The sequence below is a fragment of the Pelodiscus sinensis genome, chromosome 1 (genome assembly GCF_049634645.1).
Source record: "Pelodiscus sinensis isolate JC-2024 chromosome 1, ASM4963464v1, whole genome shotgun sequence".
NCBI lineage: Eukaryota > Metazoa > Chordata > Testudines > Trionychidae > Pelodiscus > Pelodiscus sinensis.
The window spans coordinates 188,500,585-188,527,333 of NC_134711.1; the positions used below are offsets into that span (position 1 = coordinate 188,500,585).

Here is a 26,749-nt window from a genome sequence, read left to right on the forward strand (position 1 = left end):
TCTGTGGAACTTTAGATGCAGAGTCAGAGCCAGATTTATAGCTGGTATAAATCAACATAGCTCTAATGAAGTCAAGAAGTTAGGCTGATTTACATCAGCTGATTATGTCATTCTTAGTGTTCAAAATCTCTAATAGCGTATATCTAAAAAGCCTGATAAAAGTGGAGCAGCCCAGCAAGTTACTTTTTAATTTAGTGCAAGTGAAAAATGAGGGAGTAAAGAAATCAGTACACAGCATTAGTTACCAGTACATTCTAAAGCAGCAACATTACTTTGATTTTGACTACATAAACTAATTTATAATACTACTCTTTCCCCCCAGAAGACTTGTTTTTGGATATGAAAAATGAGTCCCCATTTATAAAGTTCTTCTGTTAATAATTTGATTATCTATTATTCATCTTCCAAATGTTTTTATGATTTTAATGTATAGCATATTGCTAGCATCATACATTTAGCTTGATGCTCTACAGTCACTTTGTAATTTGGTATAATTGGAAGTCCCTGCTTAAGGGGGTGCCAATATTTCAAATGGCAGGAGTGTGACAGAATAAGACTTAAATCAAAGCTATTTTTAGATTAACTGGTGTCCTGGGCAGAGAAGAGATTAGTGTTCCTATCCAGCCCATGTTGAGTCTTGTCTTCTATCATTCCCTCTTGACTCAGTGACCCTCCAGCTACATCCCTGTGTCTTTTTCACCTTTTTTCTCTCCCTCTCTCAGCCATTGAGTAGTCACGTTTAGTTCCAGGTGTACCTCAAAATCCATTGCAATGTTTACCATGTGGCCTTAGGGGAGGTACTGGAGTAACCAGCACAAAAAGACGTTAAGTTTGCATATGAGTCCCAAAGCCAACCGTTGCACTCAGATAAGTGGAAAACTGCATTTTTCCAGCTGCTGACATAGGTTCAGAGGGCCATTGACTTGTGTTGAACACCACTTTACATTAATCCCAAATTGCAGACAGAGCATGAGAAAGAGTAAGGGTGTATCTAGACTACAGGGTTTTGGAGACAAAAGTGGACTTTTGTCGACAAAACTACACCTGCGTCTACACTACCGCCAAGTTCTGTCGACATAACGTCGACAGAACTCGGCCGTTTTGTCAACGGTGGTAAACCTCATTCTACCAGGAATAACGCCTTTTGTCTACACTGTGCTTTGCGTCTACACTGTCATGTCTACAAAGTGGCTTGCTTTGTCGACAGCACTGGATGCGGTCTAGACGCTCTTTGTCGACAGAAGCTTTGTCAACAGTATCTGTTGACAAAGCCTCTGTCGACAAAAGCCTAGAAGCCTGTAGTCTAAACGTACCCTAAGGCTGCTACAACCCTTCTCCAGTGCAAATGGGCAGCATTTTGGCTGCATCACCCCGCTCACCACACTGACTAGCATAGCTACTCTCCTCTTGCTGCTTTCTCATCTGATCCAGGGGCAGGGCAGCAGTCAATTGTCCTTTGCTCTGTGTTCATGGCACACCCATGACTGAGGCCATTGTAATGCCTGTGAAACCTTGTCTATAAAAGTAGACAAAAGGTTATCTGAAGGGTCATGAATTAAACTGCAATGTATGAGGACAGAAAAAGGAGACCGGAAGGTGCTAGAAGTGCACGTGTGTGGTTGAGGGAGAATGAGCAAGCATATGCTGGAAGACATCATGCCAAGAGATTGGTGGGCGGATTCATAGGCATAGAGAGCCAGCCTAAGGGAAGCTTGCCTGAGGTGAGCCCTGTGTATTTCTGCAGCTGAAGGATAGAAGTGGGACAAAGAAGGTGGTTAGAATATGGCATAACTGTGGCAGTAAGAAGAGTGGCTTTCCTTAATGGATGTGGCTCCTTACACACTGGTGTACCCATAATCCTGCCCCTCCATGTGATAGGAAGTTTGTACAGGAAAAAAATGTTCCTAAAATCCTCTGGTCTCTGTCCAATACTTCTATTTTCTCATTTTGATAAACTCTAAAGTACATCCCTTCCCCCATTCTGGTGCTATTGTTGATTTAACAAAATGAGGAAGATAAACATATTATTTCTGCCCCAATCCTGCACATGCACAATGTACATGAATAACTTCCCACATGTGAGTGATTTCAATAAGTCCACTTTTGTGTAAATGTTTTTCAGGACTGGGGCCAGTGCTCATAATAATGCAGTAAGAGAAGATTGTGAAGCTATTAGCGTTTGTATTTATTTTATTTGAGTCAGATTTTAAAGCAATGTTATGGGAGTCAGAAGGATTCTAGAAACAACTTGGTTTTTAAGTAGAATTTTTGGAAGAAGAGGAAACTTGGCTACATACATTCCACGAGGCGTACAGATAGTTCGGAATGGCTTGCTAGTTCGAACTATCTAGCCCGTGCCGCGTGTAGCCGCGCGACACGGGGTTCGAACAAGCCGGCATTTAAAAATGGCCCCGGCTAGCTTATGCAAATGAAGCCCGGGAAATTCAAATCCCGGGCTTCATTTGCAAGTGCGGTATGCCTACATTACCACCCTAGTTCGAACTAGGGTGGTAGTGTAGACATACCCTGAGTGATTGGGCAACAAAATGGCAAATAAAATTTAATGTGGATAAGTGTAAAGTAATGCACATCGGGAATAATAACCCCAACTATACGTACAGTATGATGGGGGTTAATTTGGCTACGACAAATCAGGAAAGAGATCTTGGAGTTATCGTAGATAGTTCTCTGAAAACTTCCACACAGTGTGCAGCGGCAGTCAAAAAGGCAAATAGGATGCTAGGAATTATTAAGAAAGGGATAGAAAATAAGACACAGAATATCTTATTGCCCCTGTATAAAACTATGGTACACCCACATCTTGAATACTGTGTACAGATGTGGTCTCCTCACCTCAAAAAATATATTTTTGCCTTGGAGAGGGTTCAGAAAAGGGTAACTACAATGATTAGGAGTTTGGAACAGGTTCCATATGAAGAGAGGTTAAAGTGACTGGGACTTTTCAGTTTAGAAAAGAGGAGACTGGGAGGGGACATGATAGAGGTATATAAAATTATGAGTGGTGTGGAGAGGGCAGATAAAGAAAAGTTATTTATAAGTTCCCATAATAAAAGAACTAGAGGATACCATATGAAATTAATGGGTAGCAGGTTCAGAACTAATAAAAGAAAGTTCTTCTTCACACAGCGTGTAGTCAACCTGTGGAACTCCTTGCCAGAGGAGGCTGTGAAGGCTAGGACTACAACAGAGTTTAAAGAGAAGCTAAATAATTTCATGGAGGTTAGGTCCATAAAAGGCTATTAGCCTGGGGATAGAAGTAGTGTCCCTCGCCTCTGTTTGTCAGAGGCTGGAGAAGGATGGTAGGAGACAAATCGCTGATCATTGTCTTCGGTCCACCCTCTCTGGGGCATCTGGTGTTGGCCACTGTCGGCAGACAGGCTACTGGGCTAGATGGACCTTTGGTCTGACCCAGTACAGCCTTTCTTATGTTCTTATATTAAGTGTGGAACTGGCAGCTCAGAACTTCCAGCAATTGTGTGCAATGATACTAATATTATTTAATAGTAATAATTAATAATAAAGTAGTCACATGAATTCTGTTTCTGCACTTTTAATTCCATCAGCATTATATTTGTTTTAATAATCCATCAGCATTATATTTGTTTTAATAATCCAAATGGTCCCATAGATTACTGATCAACTTTAGGTATGGAAGCTATTAATTCTTTATTAGTTATTAGTGAAACAACTGATACTCTACAGTAGACAATTGAGAAATCCCTTTTTTAATACCACAGTAAGTAAGGGGCAATATAAATTAATAGCCATGTTTGAATCGCAAATATATTGAAAGCTGGGCTCATATCCAACCATAAATGTGTTTATACACGTGTTTGCAATTTATTCCTTGACAGTCCAAAAGCAATCCAGGTTCTAATCTAATTTAAAGATCTCAACATGCTACCAGTTAATGATAGTGTTAGCCATTATAATCACTCGTGGCAATTTCTTTGAAATAGTCTCTACTTTCACAAATCTCTTCCCATCCCTCCTGTCTGAGAATGTATTGGAACAAGTCCCTATTTCTATCACACAAATCTAGGTCAGAGACTCCTTCACCTACACTTCTTCAGTTATATTGTGCATTAGTGGTGCATTAACTTCCTAAGCACCATGAGCTTTGTCTTTTGTAGTTTGAAGCTCAGGCTAGCTTTAATAATTTACTTGCTTTGTTACAATAGTTCTTGAAGGGATTTCTCTGAGTAAAAGTTCGCCGTTGCTCTTACACTTATGAAATATTTTCTACATAGAAACTGCAATTCATCTAGTATTCAAACCATATTAATTCATTACAATTTTATATTGCTATGCACAAAAGAATTTCATTTTTATAACATTAACAGTACACTTTTGTTTTAATTGTGATTTTTTCATACTGATCTGTACTTTAAACATGTAATTGCTTTACTTATATATTATAAATATTTACATGGCACCACAGTATCAGCAATGCACTGGGTATGACTTGGTTTAAGGCAAAAACTATTATTCTGTATACAGTATGACCCAGTACAGCAACACAATTTTGAACTGGAAAACACTTCCACTAGACCAAACAACAGGCACTTATCAATAAGCCCAGAGGAGAAGTATGTCTTATAATGCTTTGTGAAGGTAGTCAGGTGGGAACCTGGGGAATTTCTGACAATTTAACATACAAAATGGCTTTAAACCACCTTTGCTAATGTCTATTGGATGGACTCCCAATATACTTTGGAACAGTCAGAAAAATAACTTCAACTTACACTGGATGCTTATGTCCCCAAGGTTCCATTGTAGCCGCCAAGGATTGGCAGGGCATTGGGATGCCCTGACCACACCAGTTTTCCTTGGACATACCCCTGGTACCAGGGACACTGGAAAAGCTTTTATAGTGCGAGTGCTGAGAACCACTGAATCAAACTGTACACCCTGTATATGATGGAGACCACATCAAGCCAGGGGGTGCTACAACAACCCCCCCCACACACACATTCTTAGTTTTAGCACCTATGCCTGGTATCTGTGGGTATGTCTACACTACCACCCTAGTTCGAACTAGGGTGGTTAATGTAGGCAATCGAAGTTTCAAATGAAGCCCAGGATTTAAATATCCCGGGCTTCATTTGCATCTTGCTGGGCGCCGCCATTTTTAAAGCCCCGGTAGTTCGGACTCCGTGCCCGCGGCTACACGCGGCACGGAGTAGGTAGTTCGAATTAGGCTTTCTAATTCAAACTACCGTTACTCCTCGTGGAACGAATTAGAAAGCCTAATTCGAACTACCTACTCTGTGCCGCGTGTAGCCGCAGGCACGGAGTCCGAACTACCGGGGCTTTAAAAATGGCGGCGCCCAGCAAGATGCAAATGAAGCCCGGGATATTTAAATCCCAGGCTTCATTTGCAACTTCAGTTGCCTTCATTAACCACCCTAGTTCGAACTAGGGTGGTAGTGTAGACATACCCTGAGACTCCCACTCCAGAGTTCACTGGGCAGTATCATTTTGCCTCAGGTTCTGAAGTCCAGCAACCAAAAGTTCCTTTGACATGCCTTTCCCTTTACCACACCCTTCTCACATTTGTCCTTGGTTAGTAAATACCTAGCGTTCTGAGGTGCATTTGTGAGAATTCATTTCTCACCCTGGGGTGTGGGCACGTGATTTGCTTCACTGCCCATGTGCTTGCCCCAGAATCAGGTCCATTCCATTGGCCGACCTGCAGGCTGCCTGCTCTACCCTCTGGGATAGCTTGAGGCCTCACCACTTAACAGCTCTCAGCTGCTGCTGCTGGAGTGGGGAAGCTGACTGTCCCAAAGCAGGTCAATGCACAGACCTGATTATCAGTGATTTTAAGTCTTTGGTGTGTAACAAGACTCTCAATTGAGTCACAGTGCAGACGGGGAGGGTCAAATCATGATTAGGACCCTAGGCAGGGGCCATACCATCAAGTACAAGTACCTGTCCCCACCCTTTCTCAACTCACTGGGCTTTGGTACCTATGTCCCCTGCCTAGTGAGTGCTCTTCAGCTGAGGGTAAAAGAGTCAATCAAGGTAATCCAGCTGCTGTTCTGCTGCCCTTGATTCATACAACAAGGATAAGAACCCTTTAGTGGCCCCAATAATAACAGGGTCATCTGAAGAAGTGGGTTGTGCCTACAAAAGCTCATGATCCCATCTACATGTTTTGTTAGTCTTTAAAGTGCGACCAGACTATTTGTTGTTTTTAAAGTTTATCCTGTACAGACAAACTCGGCTACCCCTCTGAACCCAATAAGAAAGCAACTTATGATTTAATGCCAGTCAAAAATGATCATATGAGCAAAGCACCTGGGATCCCCTGCACATAAAGTCAGCTTCTGAAGTCCTCTTCCCCAGCTCATCACTACATGTCAGGGGACAGCTCATTCAGACCCAGATTACCCTGGGTGTCCATTTAAGCATCCAGTCCTTCTTTGAATATTGCTAAACTCTTGGCCTTGATGTTCTGTGGCAATTACAGTCTAGTGACACATTGTCTGAAACATTATTGCAATTTTGAATCTGCCACAGACGCTCCCAATCCACTTTTTCTGTGCTGTTCTTATTTTATCTGCCTTTAGTATGTCCCCACTCATTAGCCTCCCCTTTGAAGTAAACAATCTGGGTGCGTCTAGACTGACAAGATTTTGCGCAAAAACTTGCCAGCTGTCTACACTGGCCACTTGAATTTGCGCAAGAGCATTGACTTTGTAATGTACAAAATCAGCGTTTCTTGCGCAAATATTTTCCCGTTCCTGCTCAGGGATAAGCCCTCTTGCGCAAGAGGGCCAGTGTAGACAGGCACCTTAATTTTTTGCGCAAGAAAGCCCAATGGCTAAAATGGCCATCGGAGCTTTCTTGCGGAAAAGCGCGTCTAGATTGGCACGAGATGCTTTTGTGCAAAAGCACTTTTTGCACAAAAGCATCTGTGCCAGTCTAGACGCTCTTTTGCGGAAATACTTTTAACAGAAAACTTTTCCGTTAAAAGTATTTCTGCAAAATCATGCCAGTCTAGACGCAGCCTCTCAGTCTTTCCAATACCCCTTCATGAGAGGTTTTCCATGCCACTAGTCATTCTTGGTGCTCTTCAATGTGCTCCTTTAATTCTGCAAGATCCTGTTTGGGATGAGGTCAAGATGCTCTGTACAACACATACTAATTCAGATGAGGAGGCGTATTGATTTATATGCTGGCGATGGAAAATTTTCCATATTATTCTTCACTCCAGTCATTTCTACCATATTGTTGGCCTTTTTAAGCACAATTAAACACTAAGCAGAGGTTTTCATTGAGCTGTCAACAATGATGACCTTTTCTGAGTCAATATAATTAATGTACAACCTCAAAATGTGTATGAATAAATGAAAAATTCCCCTCCAACCAGATCAGGGGAAGTTTTGATTGAGCAAGAAATATTTGTTTTAGAATCAAGAGTTTAAAATACTGGTTGGAGGACAAGTGGACTTTCAGTTCATTCTATTTCTCCTCCTTCTCTTCCATTTAAAGATGAGAAAGAAAGGACAGAAGGGTTAGGCTCTCAAGGGAAAGGGAAGAAAAGTAAGAATACTGAGGTTGTTCAATTTATGTTCAGTTCTACAGCATGAGCAGTTTTTGGAATTAGCTGGTCTTTATATAGCACAATTGTAGTTGGTCCTGAGATGTACTGTACACTGTGTACACTTCGAATTCCAGGTGTGCCAGCATGCACTGCGTCAGTTGGAGGTTTTGATCCTAACTGAAATCCTTTATTACACTAGCCCAACTTGTGTTTTTCTGGGTGGAAAAAAGACATACAATTTCCAGACCTTCATCTAGACACCAGCCTCACAAAGTCAGAGGCTTTGTAATCCTTAGTTACAAGGAAGTGAAAAATGAGTCTGTATGGATTAGAGAAATAAGGTCTGGAGCAATAAACAGATCGCCAACTGAGTGTGTCAACAGAGGTGGCATGGCTAATAAGCTTTATTGGCAATTTGATATGTCTGTAAATCCAAGCAGAACTCAAAAAGTATCTATCAAGGCTTAAATTCACACACACGGGAATATATTTTTGGCGGCATTTAAAATTAAGCGCAAAGCTAAGCAAGAGAGAAGTTCTAGAAAATAGAATTGTTAAGGGAAATCACTGATTATCTTCTCTTTGTTTCCATGTAGTTTTCAAGCAGGATTGGTAACACACCTCTTAAGGCTAGTTGGCACTTCCCATTATAAGACCCATTTTCAATTGCTTATATCTTTGTCAATCTTTAACTACTAGGGGATGAAATTTTCTACTTTGGTTGCCTGCCTGCCTCAGGTTGAATAATATTGGAAAACTAGAAGACTCTGTCCTTCAGGGCAGGGATGGGGCTGTGGGGGGGTGCAGGAGTCAGGGTTGGAGGATGTGGGGGGCTCAAGGAAAAAGGCTGAGGGTGTGGAAGAGGATGCAAGAGTCAGGTGAGTGAGGAGAAGCTCAGGGCAGGGGGATACAGGAGTCAGAGCAGGGGTGGTAGGCTCAGGCCAGGGGGGCTTGGGCAGTGCAGGAATCAGGACAGGGGATGGGGTTGAGGAGTCAGGTCATAGGGGCTTGGAGGTTCAGGGATAAGGGTCAGGGGGTTGAGGATGGGGGCCCAGGGCAGGAGGATGTAGAGGGGTGCAGAAATCAAGCTGCTTGTTAGGGGGTCAGGGAAGGAGGCTGGGGCCTGTAGGAGTGAATGCAGGGGGCAATGGCCCCCATTTCAGGATGGAGGGGAGCTGCAGCCGCACATGCCTGGTCACTACTGCTTTTCCTCTTCCCCTGACAATCAGGGAGTGAGGGGGACTGTGCAGCCTCCCTCCCAGCCCTCACTCCAGGCTGCATACTTTCCCTTTGCTCCCTGACAGTCAGGGGAAGGGAAGAGCAGCAGATTCTGGCTACATGCAGCTGCAACCCTTCTCCCCAAAAGGTGCTGGGGGGTAGGTCTAGGGCTTAGGTGCAGCCCTGGACTGGGGGAGGGGGTGTTGGCACACACACACACCACAGCCAACCCTTTCACCTGCCTAGTTATCTGCTTCTTAGCAAGGCAGTCTGCAGGAGAGTCCCGGGAGCCCGGCTGTCAGCAGCTGCAGATGAGGTTTTCTCCAGAACTCCATACTGGCATTAACCTCTGGATTTGGGCCCCCTGTGGCTGTAGGCCTGCATACCTCACATGTCCTGCATGCCCCTTAGTTGCACCCCTGCATTTCGTGAAAAGAACACTAAGGTGGCCATGCAAAATCCAAAAGTTAGGAAAAGCCAAGCAAACCTAGTTCAGCCCCTTTATGGATACATGTCATGCAGTCTTTAATTGCATGGTCACATACTATTTGTCCACAGGTCCCTTGCCTCATTCAACTTGGGGTCATGCAATGAGGATAAGAGCTGTTTGCAGGACCCTGGCCTTATTTGTTACAGAAGTTGGGAGGTTTTTTGCTGAAAGAGGTAGGGCACTGCAGAGAGAGAAAGGAAGGTCTCATTGGTAAGACAGTTGACTGTTGCTCTGGAGAAAGGGTTGGCATTACCATCAGGTGAACTGAGGTGGACTCCTCAGGTGCCAGACTGTGGGGGGAGGGCGCCACTAGGACCCAGAGTGTAGAAAATTGTGTCTGCTGCTGGTGCATATGTGTTCTCTCTGCTCTAGCTGCACAGAGATGGTGGAGTGCTGTGCTGGAGGAAGGAGGGCACAAGAGACATAAAAGGCAGGCAGGAGAAAAGGGAGCATGGGGGCGTCATTTGAGCTCCCCGCCTCAGATGCCAAAATGTTGTGGGCCAGCCCTGTCTGGAGATTTGGAATTTACTCTCTTCCGCCACCACAGAGCTCCTGTGTGATGCCAGTCAAATCACTTCAACTAAATTTTTCACAGGTAGTCACCATTTGTTCCTCATTTTCTGAGGGCTTGACCTGAAATCCTTGTGTTCAGCCTGCAGAAGTTCTGAGTAGTCACAACTGCAACTGAAGTGAATAGGGGCTGTGCTCTAAGCATATGTAATGCTGAGAACTCTAAAAAAGAATATAGTCCCTAGGGGTATGTCTACACTACAGCACTAATTTGAACTAACTTAGTTCGAATTAGTTAATTCGAACTAAGCTAATTCGAATTAGCGCATCTAGACTTAAAAACTAGTTCAAATTAGCGTTTTGCTAATTCGAATTAGCATGTCCACACTCAGTGGACCCTGAACCGAGGTTAAGGATGGCCGGAAGCAGTGCCGGCAGGGCATCAGAGTAGGACGTAGAGCATGGAGCTGCTGTCTCAGGCTAGCCGAGGGCTGTGCTTAAAGGGACCCAACCCCCACCCCGGACAGACAGTTCTCAGGGGTTCCCCGCTTGCAAAGCAGTCCTGGCTTGGAGGGCCCTGAGTGCCCACACTCGGCACATCACAGTACTCAGCCATCAGCCCGGCTGCACCTGCCGCAGGCTGCCATCCGGTGGGGGGGGGTCAATCAAGGGGCTTCAGGAGAGCTTCCACCCCGAGGAGCCCGCAGAGCCAGCCCAGTCCTCCCCATCGGGGGCTCGTACCCCATTCCTCCCTCACCTCCTTCCACTTACCCCTCCCTAGCCCCCCTTCCTGATGTACAAAATAAAAGACACGTGTGTTCAAAAATAGAAACTCTCTTTACTGAACAAAACTCAGGGAGACTGGGAAAAGGAGATGGGGGAGGGGAAGAGAGAGGGTGGGAGAGGGGAGGGCAACTAAAATGATCAGGGGTTTGGAACAGGTCCCATATGAAGAGAGGCTAAAGAGACTGGTACTTTTCAGCTTAGAAAAGAGGAGACTGAGGGGGGATATGATAGAGGTCTATAAAAGCATGAGTGGTGTGGAGAGGGTGCATAAAGAAAAGGTCTTCATTAGTTCCCATAATAGAAGGACTAAAGGACACCAAATGAAATGAATGGGTAGCAGGCTTCAAACTAACAACAGAAAGTTCTTCTTCACAAAGCAAATAGTCAACCTGTGGAACTCCTTGCTGCAGGAGGCTGTGAGGACTAGAACTATAACAGAGTTTAAAGAGAAGTGAGATAAAGTGATGGAGGTTGGGTCCATGGAGTGGTATTAGCCAGGGGGTAGAAATGGTGTCCCTGGCCTCTGTTTGTGGAAGGCTGGAGATGGATGGCACGAGACAAATGGCTTGATCATTGTCTTTGTTCCATCCCCTCCAGGGTCCCTAGTGTTGGCCGCTGTTGACAGACAGGCTACTGGGCTAGATGGACCTTTGGTCTGACCCAGTACGGCCATTGTAAGCTCAGGGCTCAGGGTCGGGGGTCTCACTGGACCACCTTGATTTTCATGCAAACCTGCTCCTGGGTGGCCAGGCTGGTGCTATCCTGCCCTAGACGGCCACTTTCCTGTGCCTAGTGCAGAGTTCATGGATGAGGTCCACGATGTCTACACTAGACCAGGCGGGCGCCCGCCTCTTGCGGACCTGGGCAGGCTCCCCGGAGCCACTAGCCTGGTCCCGGGAAGAGGCAGAGGGCTGGGTGGCAGCGGGTGGCTGGCTCGAGCTGTGCCAGGTGCAGGGTCTACTGGCTGGGTGCTGGCAGGCTTGCACCTGACACAGGCACCGTAGCCAGCCCGTGCCCCTTTAAGGGCTCCGGGGCCGGGAGGGGGGCAGAAGAGTTTCCCTGGTGGTGCCCAGAGTGGCCACCAGGGAAAGCTGGGGAGGGCTAGCCTCCCACTAGTTCGAATTAAGTGGCTACACAGCCCTTAATTCGAACTAGTTAATTTGAACTAGGCATTAGTCCTCATGGAATGAGGTTTACCTAGTTCGAATTAAGCGCTCCGCTAGTTCGAATTAAGTTCGAACTAGCGGTTCGCGTGTGTAGCGCCTATCAAAGTTAATTCGAACTAACGTCTGTTAGTTCGAATTAACTTTGTAGTGTAGACATACCCTCGGAGTCTCAAGTTAGGCATCCAAAATTAGCAGACCCTTTTAACTGTGCCTTGGCTCCCTATTTGTAAAACAGGGATCATATCATCACCTCATCTCACTCAGCTTTAGTAAAAATTAAACAAACACTCATTAATTATACACACTCTAGTGAGGAGTGCCACAGAAAAGTCCAGGAGGAAATTAATACTTCTGTCTTCAGAGCAGGGTTTGAATTGTGTGCAGTAAATAAGGCCTAGGGCTACATACTGAATGGTGGAGATGAAACAACATTAAACCGTAGTTCATTTGAGCACCATCCATCCTGTGCATTCAATAAAGCCAGGGTTCTGGGAAGAAGAGCAGGCATCCTTAACTCTGGTATTTCTTAACTTCTGAGTACTTAATTTTGCACCCTAATATTCTTAACTTTTGTTTTGCTGTATTTATATACCATAAACATGCACATAAACACCACTTAGTGGAGGGGAAAGCCTTTATTTCCAGGATTCACTTAAGCTCATAGGGTATGTCTACACTACCACCCTAGTTTGAACTAGGGTGGTAGTGTAGACATACCCATACTGGGTTTAATACATTTCTAATTGTGATGGCAAGTTCTTCATGAAATCAATGCTCACTTTTCCCTAATAAAATGGATTTTAAATTGCAGTTTTGAAAAAAAGGCACCAAGTCAAAACTCAGGGTACATCTAAACTACATGGCTCCGTCGACAGAGCCATCTAGATGAGGCAGAATGACAAAGGGAAATGAAGCGGCGATTTAAATAATTGCCACTTCATTTAAATAAAAATGGTCGCCGGGCTGTGCCGACAAACAGCTGATCGGCACAGCGCGGTGGCCATTTTGATTTAAATGAAGCGGCGATTATTTAAATTGCCGCTCCATTTCCCTTTGTCGTTCTGCCTCATCTACATGACTCCGTCACTGGAGCCATGTAGTCTAGACATACCCTCAGTGAAAATACATAGACAAAATTTACATCTACCACAATTGTCTTTATTTTCCCATCCACTTCACACTGGGACCTTTCCCATTTTACTATGTTGCAAAAGATTTAATAGAAAAATAGACAAATCCCACCCCCTTTTTGAATATCTTGGAAACTTTGTGAATCCACAAGAATATAAAATAGTGAGCATATATTTTTCTAAGAAAGACCTTTCCGAATATTACCATTCTAGTACTTCATGTACTTCCTAGCATTTCTCTGCTTGAAGGTGATTTTTTGAGCAAAATCCATCCTCCTATTTTGAAGAATGGGATGATAAGCTTTTCCATTAATCACTAATAAAAGCCATATGGGATGATACAAACCATCTCTGGTTATTCTCAGGGGGAATTTGCTAAAATTTCAGCAGAGCTTAACATAGTCCTTCCCCCTTTGTGACTGATATCAGTGCACATTCTCTTTTCTGGTGCCGGGGAAAGGCATAAGGGCTACAGGTAGAATAATCAGAGACATACTCCATGAAGCAGGAGATCATAGTATGGCCCTTAATGTTCTGTTACTGAACTTTATTTGTCTTATACAGTCTATGGATAGACTGTGTCCTGAAGGTAGACATTACACTAGGGAAGTATGGTATCTCTGCACCCAAAGGGTAACACAAGCAGGCATTGTGTTTTGAATAGTCACAGTCCTTCCCCAAGTCCCTGAAAGGCACTATTTTTTATTCTCAAAAACATTAAGTTCAAAAGATGGTGCAGGTTCAATTGACCCCTATGTACAATAAAAGTTAAAATTCTATTTTTCATTAGATAGAAAAAAGAAATGGTTGAACAAAGTGCTGTCTACTGCCTTTGATGCCTGACCTTATTCATTATTCTCTCTTGCTTAAAAAAAGGCTTGGAAAATTGCATTATTATACCATCAACCCTGACTCAATATAGACACAAAAGACAGGAAAGAGAAATCCCACAGAGCTCTACTATTGACTTGTTAGAATTCCAGGAGCCTGCCAGCAATGTAGTAACTCTCTATGCGTAACGAACAAGCACCGAGAAGGACACCCTGCCCTTTTTTGATTCATGTTCTAATCTTCTAGAGAATCAATTGTCATTGTTTTTCCATTAACAATAAATTGTCCTGTGTGCCTATAGATGTTCTCTGCTAATTCTATGGGAGGAAATTTTACCTTTTGCCCCAGTGGATTCTTAGTACAGTATATCCCGCAAGATCCCAGTCAGAAATGAACAAATTAGAGCTCAGGCTGGGAAGAAATACAATTTAATCTTCTTAAGAATTCCTAGTGTTAGTATTTTATATGGAAGACTGACACTTTCGACATTCTTTCTCTCATAATAAGTCTTTCTGTCATGTGAATTTCTATTGTTAAAAAAGTGCCACATGACATTTGTGCAAGTTTACCAATAGTTAACACTAAATCAATGATGCCTATTCTGAGCTTCTAAAAACTAAAATAAATATTTGTATAATGTATTCATGATGTAATTCCTGTATAACAAATACCAGCCAATGTTCAGTGTATAATTCACTAGGGACCCATGCACAGCTGAGGAGGGTGGATGAGTTCCAGTGAGGAGGAAGGGGAGGAGATTCCCTACTTGGGCAGCAGTGATTGGAGGCACTCGAAAGACTGCAGGAGACTTTTGATCCAGTAGACATTCAATCAGGCCCATGGTGAAACATAACCTTTGTTGTACCTTAAAAAGGTGTTAGTCAGAGTCCCCCAGCCTAGCATCTCTGTTCTTATGAACAAATCAGCTGTGCTATGGTCCCACTAGACACACCTAGTCTGTCACCTCTCTCTTGCTGTCCTCAGAACTGCAAGGTGATCATGGCTACCTTTTACAAGTGTGTGCTAAACAGAAGAAAGTTCCTCAAAAAATGAGGTTTATGCTGCTGCAGCATTTGCATATCCTTTTTTGACTGTTCCACGTAGTCTAGAAGAGTCCTTTTCCCCTTTCAGTGCATGAGCACAAGAGAAGCATCATTTGTCCCAATATTAGCAGACTAGTAAAGCAGATTTTGTGCTCACCACAGGCCAGTCCCTTCCATGATTGTTTCCACAGCAACTGTCACTTGGGTCCTTGTTCACATGAAGCATTTTATTTTACTGTGCTGTTAAGTTTAATCTCCTATTACAGAAGCACGAGAAACATTGCCAAGTTATGCTGAAAATGTTGAAGTTAATGTTTGTTCCTGAAAATACTCAACCAATATCCTATCAGCAGGTTTTAACATTTCGTATCCTTGATCTAAATTGAAAGGAGAATAAAAGAAGCTGATGTATTTGACTGCTCAACGCAGGAAAAAAAAAGGCAGAAAGGCATGCCAACTGACTGAGAAATGTGAAAGAATTTCAGAAAAAATCACCCTAATCAATACCATTTCTTTCAAGCTAAGCAATCCTTTCATCCCAACCAGTGAGTTTGAAGGTAATGTGAGAAAACACAGACAACCCCTGTCTATTTTAAATCTGTCCCTTTCTGGGTTAGTTAGGGGATTTGAGCTGTTAACGCAATACATAATTTTAACTTGAAGGATATTTAGATTAAACAGAATAAACCTTTCCTCTGCACATAGTTTTGTTTTTAATTAACTTCTATGGAATCCTCTTACAGTACTCTCTGGCTGTGTGCACCCTTCTCACTTTCTTTTAGTTTAGTACTATATTGACACAGTGCCCCCTTGTGCCACTTTCTTAGTTTTCATTGGTGTCATGCAGTCCTCTTTGGTGCTTGTCTGTTCCCTAGAAAGCTAGGTATAATAATGTAAATGTGCAAAATAGTCTTCAGTATTCAATGGCAGTATGATCACATTGGGCCATGATAAAGCTGATTCATCTGTTTAAATAATGGGCAAGACAAAGGAAAAACATTAGAAATTATCTAGAACTTTCCCAAGATGCCCGCAGAAGTTGTGTTGCTATAAGGAAGAAGACTCTAGAGGATACCCATTTCTACCTTCTATCCTTCATTTCATGAATGTCATTCCTACCGTAGAAGATTTAAATAAACATTTTAAAAGGGATCAATGTATATGCTCATTCAGGGAGTGCCACTTGTTCATTTCAAATAAATCTATAATTTGTATCCCACAGTTTTTGTTCTGGCTGAACTAAATCATCTTGGGACTGATTCAGCATTCTTTGGGCAAAATGGGAGCTTAAGGAACAACAATACTGAATTTCACTACTCGTTGTCATTGTCATCACCATCACTGCCAATCCAGTTGAGTCTATGTTTCCTGGGTTCAGTTGGCAGGACATGGTGGCCTTCAGGGGGAAATGGCCACCATTTGTCTGTTAGTTTCTCTCCAGAAAAATAGTTCCTGAAGCTCTGGTTCCTTGGAGCTGGATGCTGTTTCATGACATCTGTGTGGCATCACCAACACACTGAAGTGTCTGAGTTCTTTGACACCAAACTTTTACTGTTTAGTGTTAAACATCAACAAGGTTAACTTGTGAGGTCTGATATCGCCCCTCTGCACACTTTTGTTCTTAATCTACCCCAATAAAATAAATACCCCATGCATATTTTCTTATTTGGGAGCCGTTAGTAACAGAAAAATATACCACTGTGACCAATACAAACTCCAGTAAATCAGAGTTATTTAAATTATTAGGAAAAGTTTAAGTGACTTATTAGCTACTAATAGAATTATTCTTTTATACAAGGGTTTCCCCAGATAGCCCCCATCTGGCTCTTTAAAGATGAAGAAGAACAACATTTTGCTCGTCTCTTACCTGAAATTTGGGTATTTAAAAAAGCCCCTTTTGACTCCATGTTGGAGTTTTCTGAGTCCTCTCATTTTCATGATTGGCAAGTTTTCTGCTGAAACCTGTGTCCTCTTCCTTGTGTCTTCTTACTTTTGCAGTACTTGTCACCTTTTTTGCTGCTTTTGTATGGTGCTTCATACTCACTTCTGTTTCTTGGAGTTTATTCAGTACACTATCTTGTAAATGTCATACGCAAAAGAGACATTGTTGGAGAAATGTGGAAGTCATAACACAAAGGAGGCTGTATCAGAGTTGAGGATGAATACTTCCTTTGTATTGCTGTTCATCAAAGTCTTCAGTATCATTGGCCATTACAATTAATAATTCATGTGAAGTCATTTTAATTAAATTTGTTATATGTCCAGGATGGCACAGTCTTCCAAAGTACTCAGTATTCTACTTTTGAGTAAGGCTTATGATCTTACTTTTACACTTAACATTCTGAAAATATTAGTACACATTATAAAGATTGTAGGCTCTTTGTGGCATAGACTTTCTCTGTGTTTGCACTGCACCTAACACATTGGGGTCTCAGTTCATAATTAGTGCTTGTAGGCACTACCACAATAGAAATAATATATTTATCAGTTGAAGAATACATTCTGTTTTACAACAGACACACAGTGAAGGTAGCTAACATACCACACTCTTGCTAGAATGTTGTGGCATAACCCTACTTTATTTTTTAGAATTTACAACAATAGAGGACGAGAATCCCAAAACGGAGAGAAATCAACAGGCTATTCCCTAAGACTGAGGAACTGCTCAACCCGTCATACTTTCTCTACCACAGGGGTAGGCAATAATTTTTAAAAGGGAGCCACTTCACAAATTTCTGAAGTGGCTCTGGGCCTCCCCGGAAGGGGTGGAGCTTCGAGTGGAAGAGGTTGGGCCATGAGACTTCACATATTCCCCCGCCACAGACCCTGACTGGGGGTGGGAGAGTGTGTGAAGTCTTCCTCCCCTTCTTGCCTAGAGAGAATTGACAGCTGTTTAAAAACAGCCAGTGGTTCCCTGTAGGTGCTGAAGCAGGAGGAGACCTCGAGCACTCTCCCAGCCCCCAGGCCAATGAGGGCCTGGGGATGAGAATGCATGAAGTCTCTTGCCCCCTGTCCCACCCTGCCAGGGGTGCGGGGTGGGGGAACAGAAAGACAGATTTGGCCTGTGGAGGCCCCTTTGCCCACCCCTGCTCTACCATGTTTCCTGGAGGGACTGCTATTGACAAGATGCCAGGAAGGAACACAGGGAGTTAGGCTGGAAGCCACACAGGCACATGTACAGAGCAGAGCACAAGTGTTCATGAAGTTCCACTTGTTCAAATAGCAGATGTTATCCTCATTGTAGGGAAAGGCAGCAATGACACAGAAACTGAGCGAGACCATGGCAGAAGACTGTTAACTTTTCTACAGTGATACGGGGACAAGAGTATAAAACTCAATCCAGAAAAAAAAAGATGACACAAACATCAAAAGTGAATACATCGGATATTTGCTCACAGCGGAGGGACTTAAAGCAGATCCTAACAAGATCAAAGCAGTCAGAGACATGCCTGATCCAGTGGATGTTGATGGTCACTTCAATTTACAGACTGAAGCGATCATAAATATTTGAATTACAAATGAAGTGATTCCTCTTTGAGCCCATTATAAGACATTGGCATATTGTGTGAAAAGATTCTAGCATTGCCCAGTCTGAGTAATATAGACTCTGCTATGGATCCCAAGAGTGTTAATGCTTTGTTTTTAATGCTTCAGAGGGGTAGCCGAGTTAGTCTGTAACTGGAAAAACTTGAAAAACAATGAATAGTCCAACAGCACCTTAAAGACTAGCAAAACATGGTACCATCTATATGTTTTGTTAATCTTTATGGTGCTGCTAGACTATTAGTTGTTTTTAATGTCTGTAAAATTAGGGAAGCTATATCAAGATCAATGGAACTGAGGCCAGGGGGCCCATGTTCCTTGGAGGCACTTCTTGATGGGACACCAGGAAAACTGGAACATGAGGTGGTAGGCTGGAAGACAGTCAGTGACTTATACAGAGCAGTGCTCTTGTCCAACTTAATCTGCAATCATCCTCACTCAGTGCTAATGAAACACTCTAAACTGGCTTTCTACAGACAGACTGCTGCTAAGCCCAGTCTGCATAATTCTCTACAGACCATGCATACAGTTTGTAATTTTAATTCAGTTTACAATGGATCAAAGTAGGGCGAGAGGGAGGTTCACTTCACATGTTACAGAAATGCAGCCTGTTTTGTGGTAGACCAGTTTAGATTTTTAGTTACACTGTTACACAGCAATACTGTACAACAGCTTAGGCAGGAAATGAGAAGAATACCCTATCCACTGGAAATAGTACAGGGAATTTAATAAGGCAGCAGGGGAATTCCTAATTCAAACTTGTCCAATACACTGAGCTAACACTCATATTCCTGCATAGAGTCTTACAGGACCATGAGCTGACTAAAAGTGGATAAGAGGACTTTGGTTTTTCAACGCATCATAAGTATAAACTTTCAACCTATTGTTCAGGAATTGGTTCTTGTGATTCAGAAGGAAGAGGGAGTGCAGTTAGGTGACCATTGACATCACTTCCTGTGACTCCCTGAGTTTTTCCTATGTGCTTGCCACTTGCAGACTGATCAATCAGTCCTGACAGTCTTAGCTAATAAGATCTGATGAAATTAGAAGCTTGAGATAGCCATGCATGTTCTATGTTGTCATCATTGCTTGAAGCAAAATCCCTCTTATTGGTATTTTAATTAAGCACATAACTTTACGCCCACAATCACTGCAAGATGCCAGTTAGCATAATCTCATATTTTTAAGATTTAAAAAGTCTATAATTGGTGCATAAATATAATTGTTTCTGAAGTAAGAAATAATTTTAAATATTGTTTCAGTGCAAACTATATTTGTCCCTATGTTAAGTGTTGAAGAAAATCCTCTTTAGCAGGTTGTACATTAGGTTAAAATAGAATTCTGTAAACTTACCTTTATGACTGTTCTTTTCTGCCTCATTATATTTGATCTGATTATATGTAGTTTTCAGATATTGCATTTATCTTGTGTCAGAAACAATATTGCTGCTCTCAAACAATGTTACTACTGGAAAAAAGATTAATCAGACACTTCAAAGGCCTCATGCTAAAAAAAATTTAAACTCACAGAAAGAACCACCATCTTTTCCCTACATCAAAACTAATTTTTCATATTTGAGATAAAAATACTGCATTACCAAAGTAAAGGTCATTCCAAGGGGAAAAAAAAGGATTCTGGCTGAGTAATAAAGTCATCTTTCTACCAACTGATAATTTAGTTTTAGTAGAAAAATATTAATTCCTTTCCCCCTTTTTGTCTAGGGATAGTAAGGAGTTGCTTGCTGCTGGTCAGATAAGTAGCTGTAGATTTACCCTGATCACTAATCACAACCTTTATTTCTCTTCACACTGTGTGTGCAGTTATTCTACAGATGCAGTTTCTCGGGTTTGCTGTTCACCTTTAGGTGGTGATTATTGGGTTGAAGTTATTCTATCCAGGTATCTGCTTCCTTCCAAATAACCAACCACTGCAAAAGAAATAAAAACCAAACCAAACCCAATTTCGCACTCTCTAACAGAATGGGTTACCTTTGAGATTTGGAAATGACACTTGAATATGTAAGTTATTAATACCACAAAGCAAGAAAAACAGAACCCATGTATTGCAATGCACAAAAAACTCCATATCACCATGTAGAATGCTTACAACAACATTATATCAGTGTATAGATGACTCCCTGGAATTGTAAATACATAGATAGGAAAGCTCTTCAGTAACTCCTGAGCTAGTTTGTAGCAATGTCCTTCCTATAAATTGATTTAACATTTCTTGTGATGATTCACATTTTTAGAATTAGATTTGGATATGCCATTGTACAGGGGTAACGGGAGGGAGCTTCATTCCTCACCCCATCCCACCCCCCCAAATCTATGTACTGGCCTATCACAACAGCAGACACCATGCTCAGGGACATGAAGGCACAGCCCCTGCTTTGTCCTTGATGTTAATAAAGAGTAGATAGGGTCATGGTCCTCCCACACAGACAGTAACTTCACAAAAACCTTTGCCTTGGCATTATACCAGCAAGCTAGGCAAGAGCTGATCCAGAATGAAACTCTGATCTTTCACATATGTCTAACAAATTGTAGTTCAGCCTGGAATCTCACAGAGGGCTGTCTCTTTAAACCAAGCAAACTCTAGTTGAGCGATAGCGTTCACAGAACTTTATGACTTGACGTCAGACCAGCCAGCAGTGTTGAGTAGGTATCTAGGTGCCTATATATCAACCCAGGAAGCTAACAGAGCTCACCCATAGAATGGTTGAAGATAAAGCCAGCCCAATAAGATGGAGGTGCTAAGGAAGTGCCCATACAAAAACCTGGTCTCTGACCAGGCAAACAAGCAAGACTGGTGGTAATTAGTAGTATCACAGATATTTTCCTTGACTCACTAAAACCACCACGCCAGTGACTTGATAGAGGCATGAGCCTTGGCATCAACCCACCAAGCTAGAAATACGATGGATGAAGAGCCTGCTCAGAAACTAGAGCCTTGAAATTACCCCAACATACTAGATATGCTGATCTAGTGAGATCATAGAAGCATGTGGTTTGACAGTAGTCAAATTCAGATGAGTCTAACATCAACTAGAGCAGCAAGGTAGAATTGCTGAGTCAGTGAGCTTAGTGGAATCTTTTAACATCTTACTAGCAAGTGAGTTTGCTGAGCAAGGGTTAAGGAAAGGAGGCCTATGTTGGAGTAGAGCTTGACACCTCTGCTAACACCAAAACAATGTTCTCCCTGGGTGTAGAAGAGCTTAGATCCCTGAAGTTTCCTTCCTGCCTATTCACTACCTGATAAAAGGAGGCCATATCAGGTCAGTGTATCTGCAGTTCTGTACCAGAGGAACAGGTGGTGCTGTCCCTTGCTGGGGAGTTTATAGAGCTCTAACCCTTCCTGCCAGTGGGTGGTTCAGCACCAGCATCTGATGGGAGAAGAACTATCTAAGCTGAGATCCCATCTGCTGCCTTTCTTCAGCTACAAGATCTGTCCTTCTGCTGTATTCCACTCCCATCCAGGGGGACAGAAAAGGAAAGAAGCAGTCTGACACCTCCAGCTCTGCCTCTATTCCAGAGACAGATGGAAACTCTCTGGCTTCCCTCCTACTCTGAATCCAGGGAAATCAGAATGATTTTGTCAGTTCTCCCAGCTCTCCTGGCAGCGGTTTTTGGGAGGACCATGATTTGTCTGTTGCTCTACACTCCGTGCGCATATCCAGACTCTCTGGCACAGGATGAGCCTTCATGGGAACTGCTGTGGAATTTGGTCAGGTATTCTCTTGCCCTATCACACAAGATGATGTGTCATCACTTTACCACATGGATGTAACATCCATGGGACCAGAAATAAGAAACTCCCCAATTCAGTTTTGGCCTGTTTTAACCAAGGCCTGTCTTGGCTGGTTTTATCAGATTGGGGTTTCAGATGTTGCAACCTGTGTAGTCCTCTGAGCACTAGGCTGCTTAAGGAGGTACTGATCCTACCTGAGGTAAAGTGCTCACATGCGTGCGTGTTCTGTGTGTGTGTGTGTGGGGGGGGGATGACATTCATCACTAGAGATGCATCAGTTGTTAAGTACTGCAATTCAGTATTTGAAAAAAATGTATGCATTTAGGTATATTCTACACATGTTTCTGTAACGTCTCTTGATCCTTACTGGGATGAGGAGAGAGCATGGTATTTAAGATCTGAAGTGTCATTACTACTTAATATTTTTCAGCCCATGCTCCAGCACAGTTTCATACGAATGTTGTTCGAGGAAATGAAAAACAATCTTTGCTTCATTTATGGCAATCTGAAGCTATTCTGAGAGCAAAGAGGGAACTTTAACTATTTTAACTCTAATTTTCTAACATTGTTTGAAAGCATATTTCCCTATATCCTCCTTGCTCTTATGCCTGCTCTAATGCCTCATAGGGCTGTTTTGTACACATGACTCTTGAGGAAAATCGAATGATATTTTCTATTTTTCTGTATCATCATTATTAATTTTAGTACAGACTTGAGAAGGAAAGCACAAAGTTAGCCAAAGGCATTTGCACATAATTACACTTGCACTACATTTCTCAAGAGTTAGCTGAGAAGCTTCAGTGTGTACAAAGATTGTTTGTCTCTTCACAGGAAGAGTCTGACAAAATTCCTTTTTCTGGAAGTGAAATAGATAGATCTGTAATACCTTATAGAATTAGGGATGTATTGGATGTTGCAAGTACCAGTACAAATTCAACACACACAGGCAGGAGGACTGAATTTGCTAACCACCCCAGAGCAGAACAACATTTCAATACAAGACAACAGTTTAATGCTAAGATAAGGCTATAGTATTACCTACTGATGAAGCTGCTGTCTAAACTGGCCCATACAGATCATATAGGCTTAGTCTTCTAGGGTATGTCTACACTACCCTCCTAGTTCGAACTAGGAGGGTAATGTAGGCATACCGCACTTGCAAATGAAGCCCGGGATTTGAATTTCCCGGGCTTCATTTGCATAAGCGGGGAGCCGCCATTTTTAAATCCCCGCTGGTTCGAACCCCGTGTAGCGCGGTTACACGGGGCTCGAACTAGGTAGTTCGGACTAGGTTCCTATTCCGAACTACCGGTACACCTCGTTCCACGAATAGGAACCTAGTCCGAACTACCTAGTTCGAGCCCCGTGTAGCCGCGCTACACGGGGTTCGAACCAGCGGGGATTTAAAAATGGCGGCTCCCCGCTTATGCTAATGAAGCCCGGGAAAATCAAATCCCGGGCTTCATTTGCAAGTGCAGTATGCCTACATTACCCCACTAGTTCGAACTAGCGGGGTAGTGTAGACATACCCCCAGAGTGGAAGGTCAACTTAAGATACACAACTCCAGCTATGTTAGTTGCATAGCTGGAGTTGATGTTTCTTAAATCAGCATTCACACAGCTGGCAGTTGATGGGAGCAAAAATTCCCAACAGTTTCCATTACTCCTTGTGAGGAGTAGGAGTACTGGTGTTGATGGGGGCACCCTCTGAGCTCAATTTAGTGGGTCTTTTCTAGACCCGCTAAATCTAACTCAGAAGATCGACTGCAGCAGTGTTGATCTTCTACATAATGTAGACATGACCATAGTATTGCATATGGCAGATATTTTACTATGTAAAGTCATTTTGAAGTGTGTTGTAACTGGAAGACTCAGCTTAACTTGCCCATATAAAATAAAAAAGTGGAGATGAGGGATAATCTTTGCATAAAGTAGTGGAATCCTGTTGTTTGGCTATCAATATTATTTGTACATGTTAGGAGTTTGTGGTTTGTAAATATTATGTTGCATTTTAGTTTGGACATAATGTTCTATGGAGAGTCTAATGTTGCTGACAGCCATGGAAAAGCCTTCAGAAGTGTCTTCACCAGGAAAAGAAGGTGTGATCATATCTCAAGTTAGCCAATTTGCAGTAAAATGCTACTAAAAACAGGGCAGTTTGTAGTTTACACAAAAGGTTGGCAATCATGTTAAAGATTATACCTTGAGTTAGTACAACTTAGTTAGCTAACTCAAATTAAGAATATACATTTTTCCCCTGGTGAAAACAAGGCTACATGTGTCCATCTGACATATCAGATGAGTCCAGTGACTGACAGTGATCAACTGATATTTCAGAAGGAGCTTCTAGAAACCCCACAATGGATAATTATGGAATAACCTGCCTACTGGAGAAATGTCTTAACCTTCTTCAGCTAATGATTGGTTAAAGCTAGGAATCATGAAGGGTTTTAATCCTTTTAACACAAAACACATATGGTAGCATAGACTAATTTTGCCAGAGGCCCCTCTCCCCATGATGAAACCTGGCATTGCAACCTCTCGGCTCCTCACCCTCCACTGGACATCAATAGTTTGTGCAGTGAGTTGGCCCTCTAGCCAGGCCACATGAAGATTCCCACACATCCCAGGTAACAAAGCCCCAATTCAAAGGAACTTCAAAGACTCTTTCATTCTTTCTAGAAGCTATTCTCCACAAACTCTTCATCTCTGCCCCTCTGTCACTCTGTTAAAGAGCGCTGCTTCCCTGGGCTTTCTCCATGAAGGCCTGGCTCCCACAAAGCCAGTGACCTTCCAGGCATCCATCCCAAGAGTCTCTCTTTTCTCAGGACTGCTTCAGCAGTCTTCTTCTCAACTGTCCTCTCCCTTCAGGAATAGTCTCAGGGTACAAGCACCTAGCTACAGGCCCCTCTAATGTTTCTTTACCACCAAACAGAAAAGATTCTCAGTCTCTCCTCTGTAGTCCTTCTTTTATTGGAATCACGTGACCAGCTTCTCCTCCAGCAAAATTTAATCCATAATTAGAGATCTCCTTTCAATGTGCAAAGAATTGATTAACTGAACTCCTTGTTATTTTGTCACTGCCAGTGTGGGGTTTTATATACCCCATCACAATATTGATACATATCTTCTGTCTAATATAACTATGAACATTCTCAGATCCCACATACATAGAATCATAGAAAAATAGAACAAGAAGGAACCACGAGAGGCCAGCAAGTCCAATCCCCTGCATGTCTAATCCTTTTTGGAATATTGTTAAGTTCTAAATCTAAGTGTCTAAATGAGGCTTGTTTCCATATCATCAGATCATTTACGTATTTTGATATTCAATACTATAGCGAGAGGAATTACACTTCTGATTTCAACAGGAACAAAAATTATTCCAAAAAATAGAAAGGGTGTGGCAAGATTTTCAGCAAGTGCAAATCAGTGTAATGCAACTGACTTCAATGGAACTAGACTGATGTGCACCAATTGAGGCTTAACTCCTTCTTCCCTGACAGAACACTAACCCCCTGATCTATGCCTTGCTGATCTATGCCTTGCTCCTTTTCCTGGCCATGTCAAAGATTAATTCCATCCCTGTGGGCTTTTCTAATCTGCCTTTCCCACACTTTCCCCAGAGGCAGGGAACTTCCTACCTCCTCTTTCCTGGATTTCTATGTCTCTCTCTTGGATTTTCTCTGTAGCTTTCACTGCCTTCTTTTATGAAGAAGTCTCATGATCTCCTCAGCTTGGTCTAATAACAAATGAAGCCTTACACACTCTCCAGATGCAGCTAACTGGACTAACTGAGTTCTGACTCTTGTTAACTCCTTGTTCACCTGTGTGGGGTACAGAACCCATAATAGATAGGGTAAGAAGAAAAAAGTAGATACAAAGCTCCTGAAATTTAAATTAAATAATTTATTTGAGAATTAGTTGTATAAATGTTATAATTTTCTTATTAACAAAGAAAAACATAGCAATGTCAACATATTTGTTTATTATTAATAATAATTATTAATAGACAACCTTAGCATCACCCTTGCTCATGAAGAAGACTACTTTACACTAAGTAGTTCCACTGAGAGCAATGCAATTGTTTGAGACTAAGGTTCCACGCAGTGTAAAAATGTCTGAGTTGGAGCCATAGGGTACGTCTAGACTACAGGCTTTTGTCGACAGAAGTTTTGTCGACAGATACTGTCGACAAAGCTTCTGTCAACAAAGAGCGTCTAGACTACATTCAGTTCTGTCGACAAAGACATTCAGTTCTTTGTCGACAAAACCCTGTAGTCTAGACACAACCCTACATACACTAACACCTTCTGTCGACAGAACTCTGTCGACAGAAGGCGTTATGCCTCGTAAAATGAGGTTTACCAGCGTCGACAAAACTGCTGAGTTCTGTCGACGTTATGTCGACAGAACTCAGTGGTAGTGTAGACACAGGTATAGTGGACTTTTGTCGACAAAACTCTGTAGTCTAGAAACACCCATAGTGTCTAAATTGTGGTAAGAACTTGAGTAAATAGTTGACAAGACATGCAGTATTTCCACTCCCAAGTATTCCAAAATCATGAATTAGGTGCCTCTAAAACAATGAGATTTTTTAATATAATCATAAGATTTCAAGAATAATCTATTTGGCATTCTTTTTATTTGCTTTTTGACTTTTGAACCTTTAGGATTCATATTTTAAGCTTATGTCTGCTACTGTGAGG

The 26,749-nt window shown here is 42.3% G+C and overlaps 1 protein-coding gene across 4 annotated transcripts in view; it reads left to right on the plus strand.

Annotated features, from left to right (window-relative positions):
- The window catches only part of PCP4 (Purkinje cell protein 4), a 96,772-nt gene that overhangs the window by 62,178 nt on the left and 7,845 nt on the right, over positions 1-26,749 (plus strand). The window contains exon 4 of one of the 4 annotated variants that reach the window (XM_075912101.1): positions 26,412-26,477. The exons of 2 other annotated variants lie outside the window; for them this stretch is intronic. In XM_075912101.1, coding sequence (XP_075768216.1) covers positions 26,412-26,477 — 66 coding nt within the window. Of the gene's footprint in view, positions 1-15,117; positions 15,305-26,411; positions 26,478-26,749 lie in introns of those variants that run through there. One more of the 4 variants, XM_025184824.2, reaches the window with a different exon arrangement.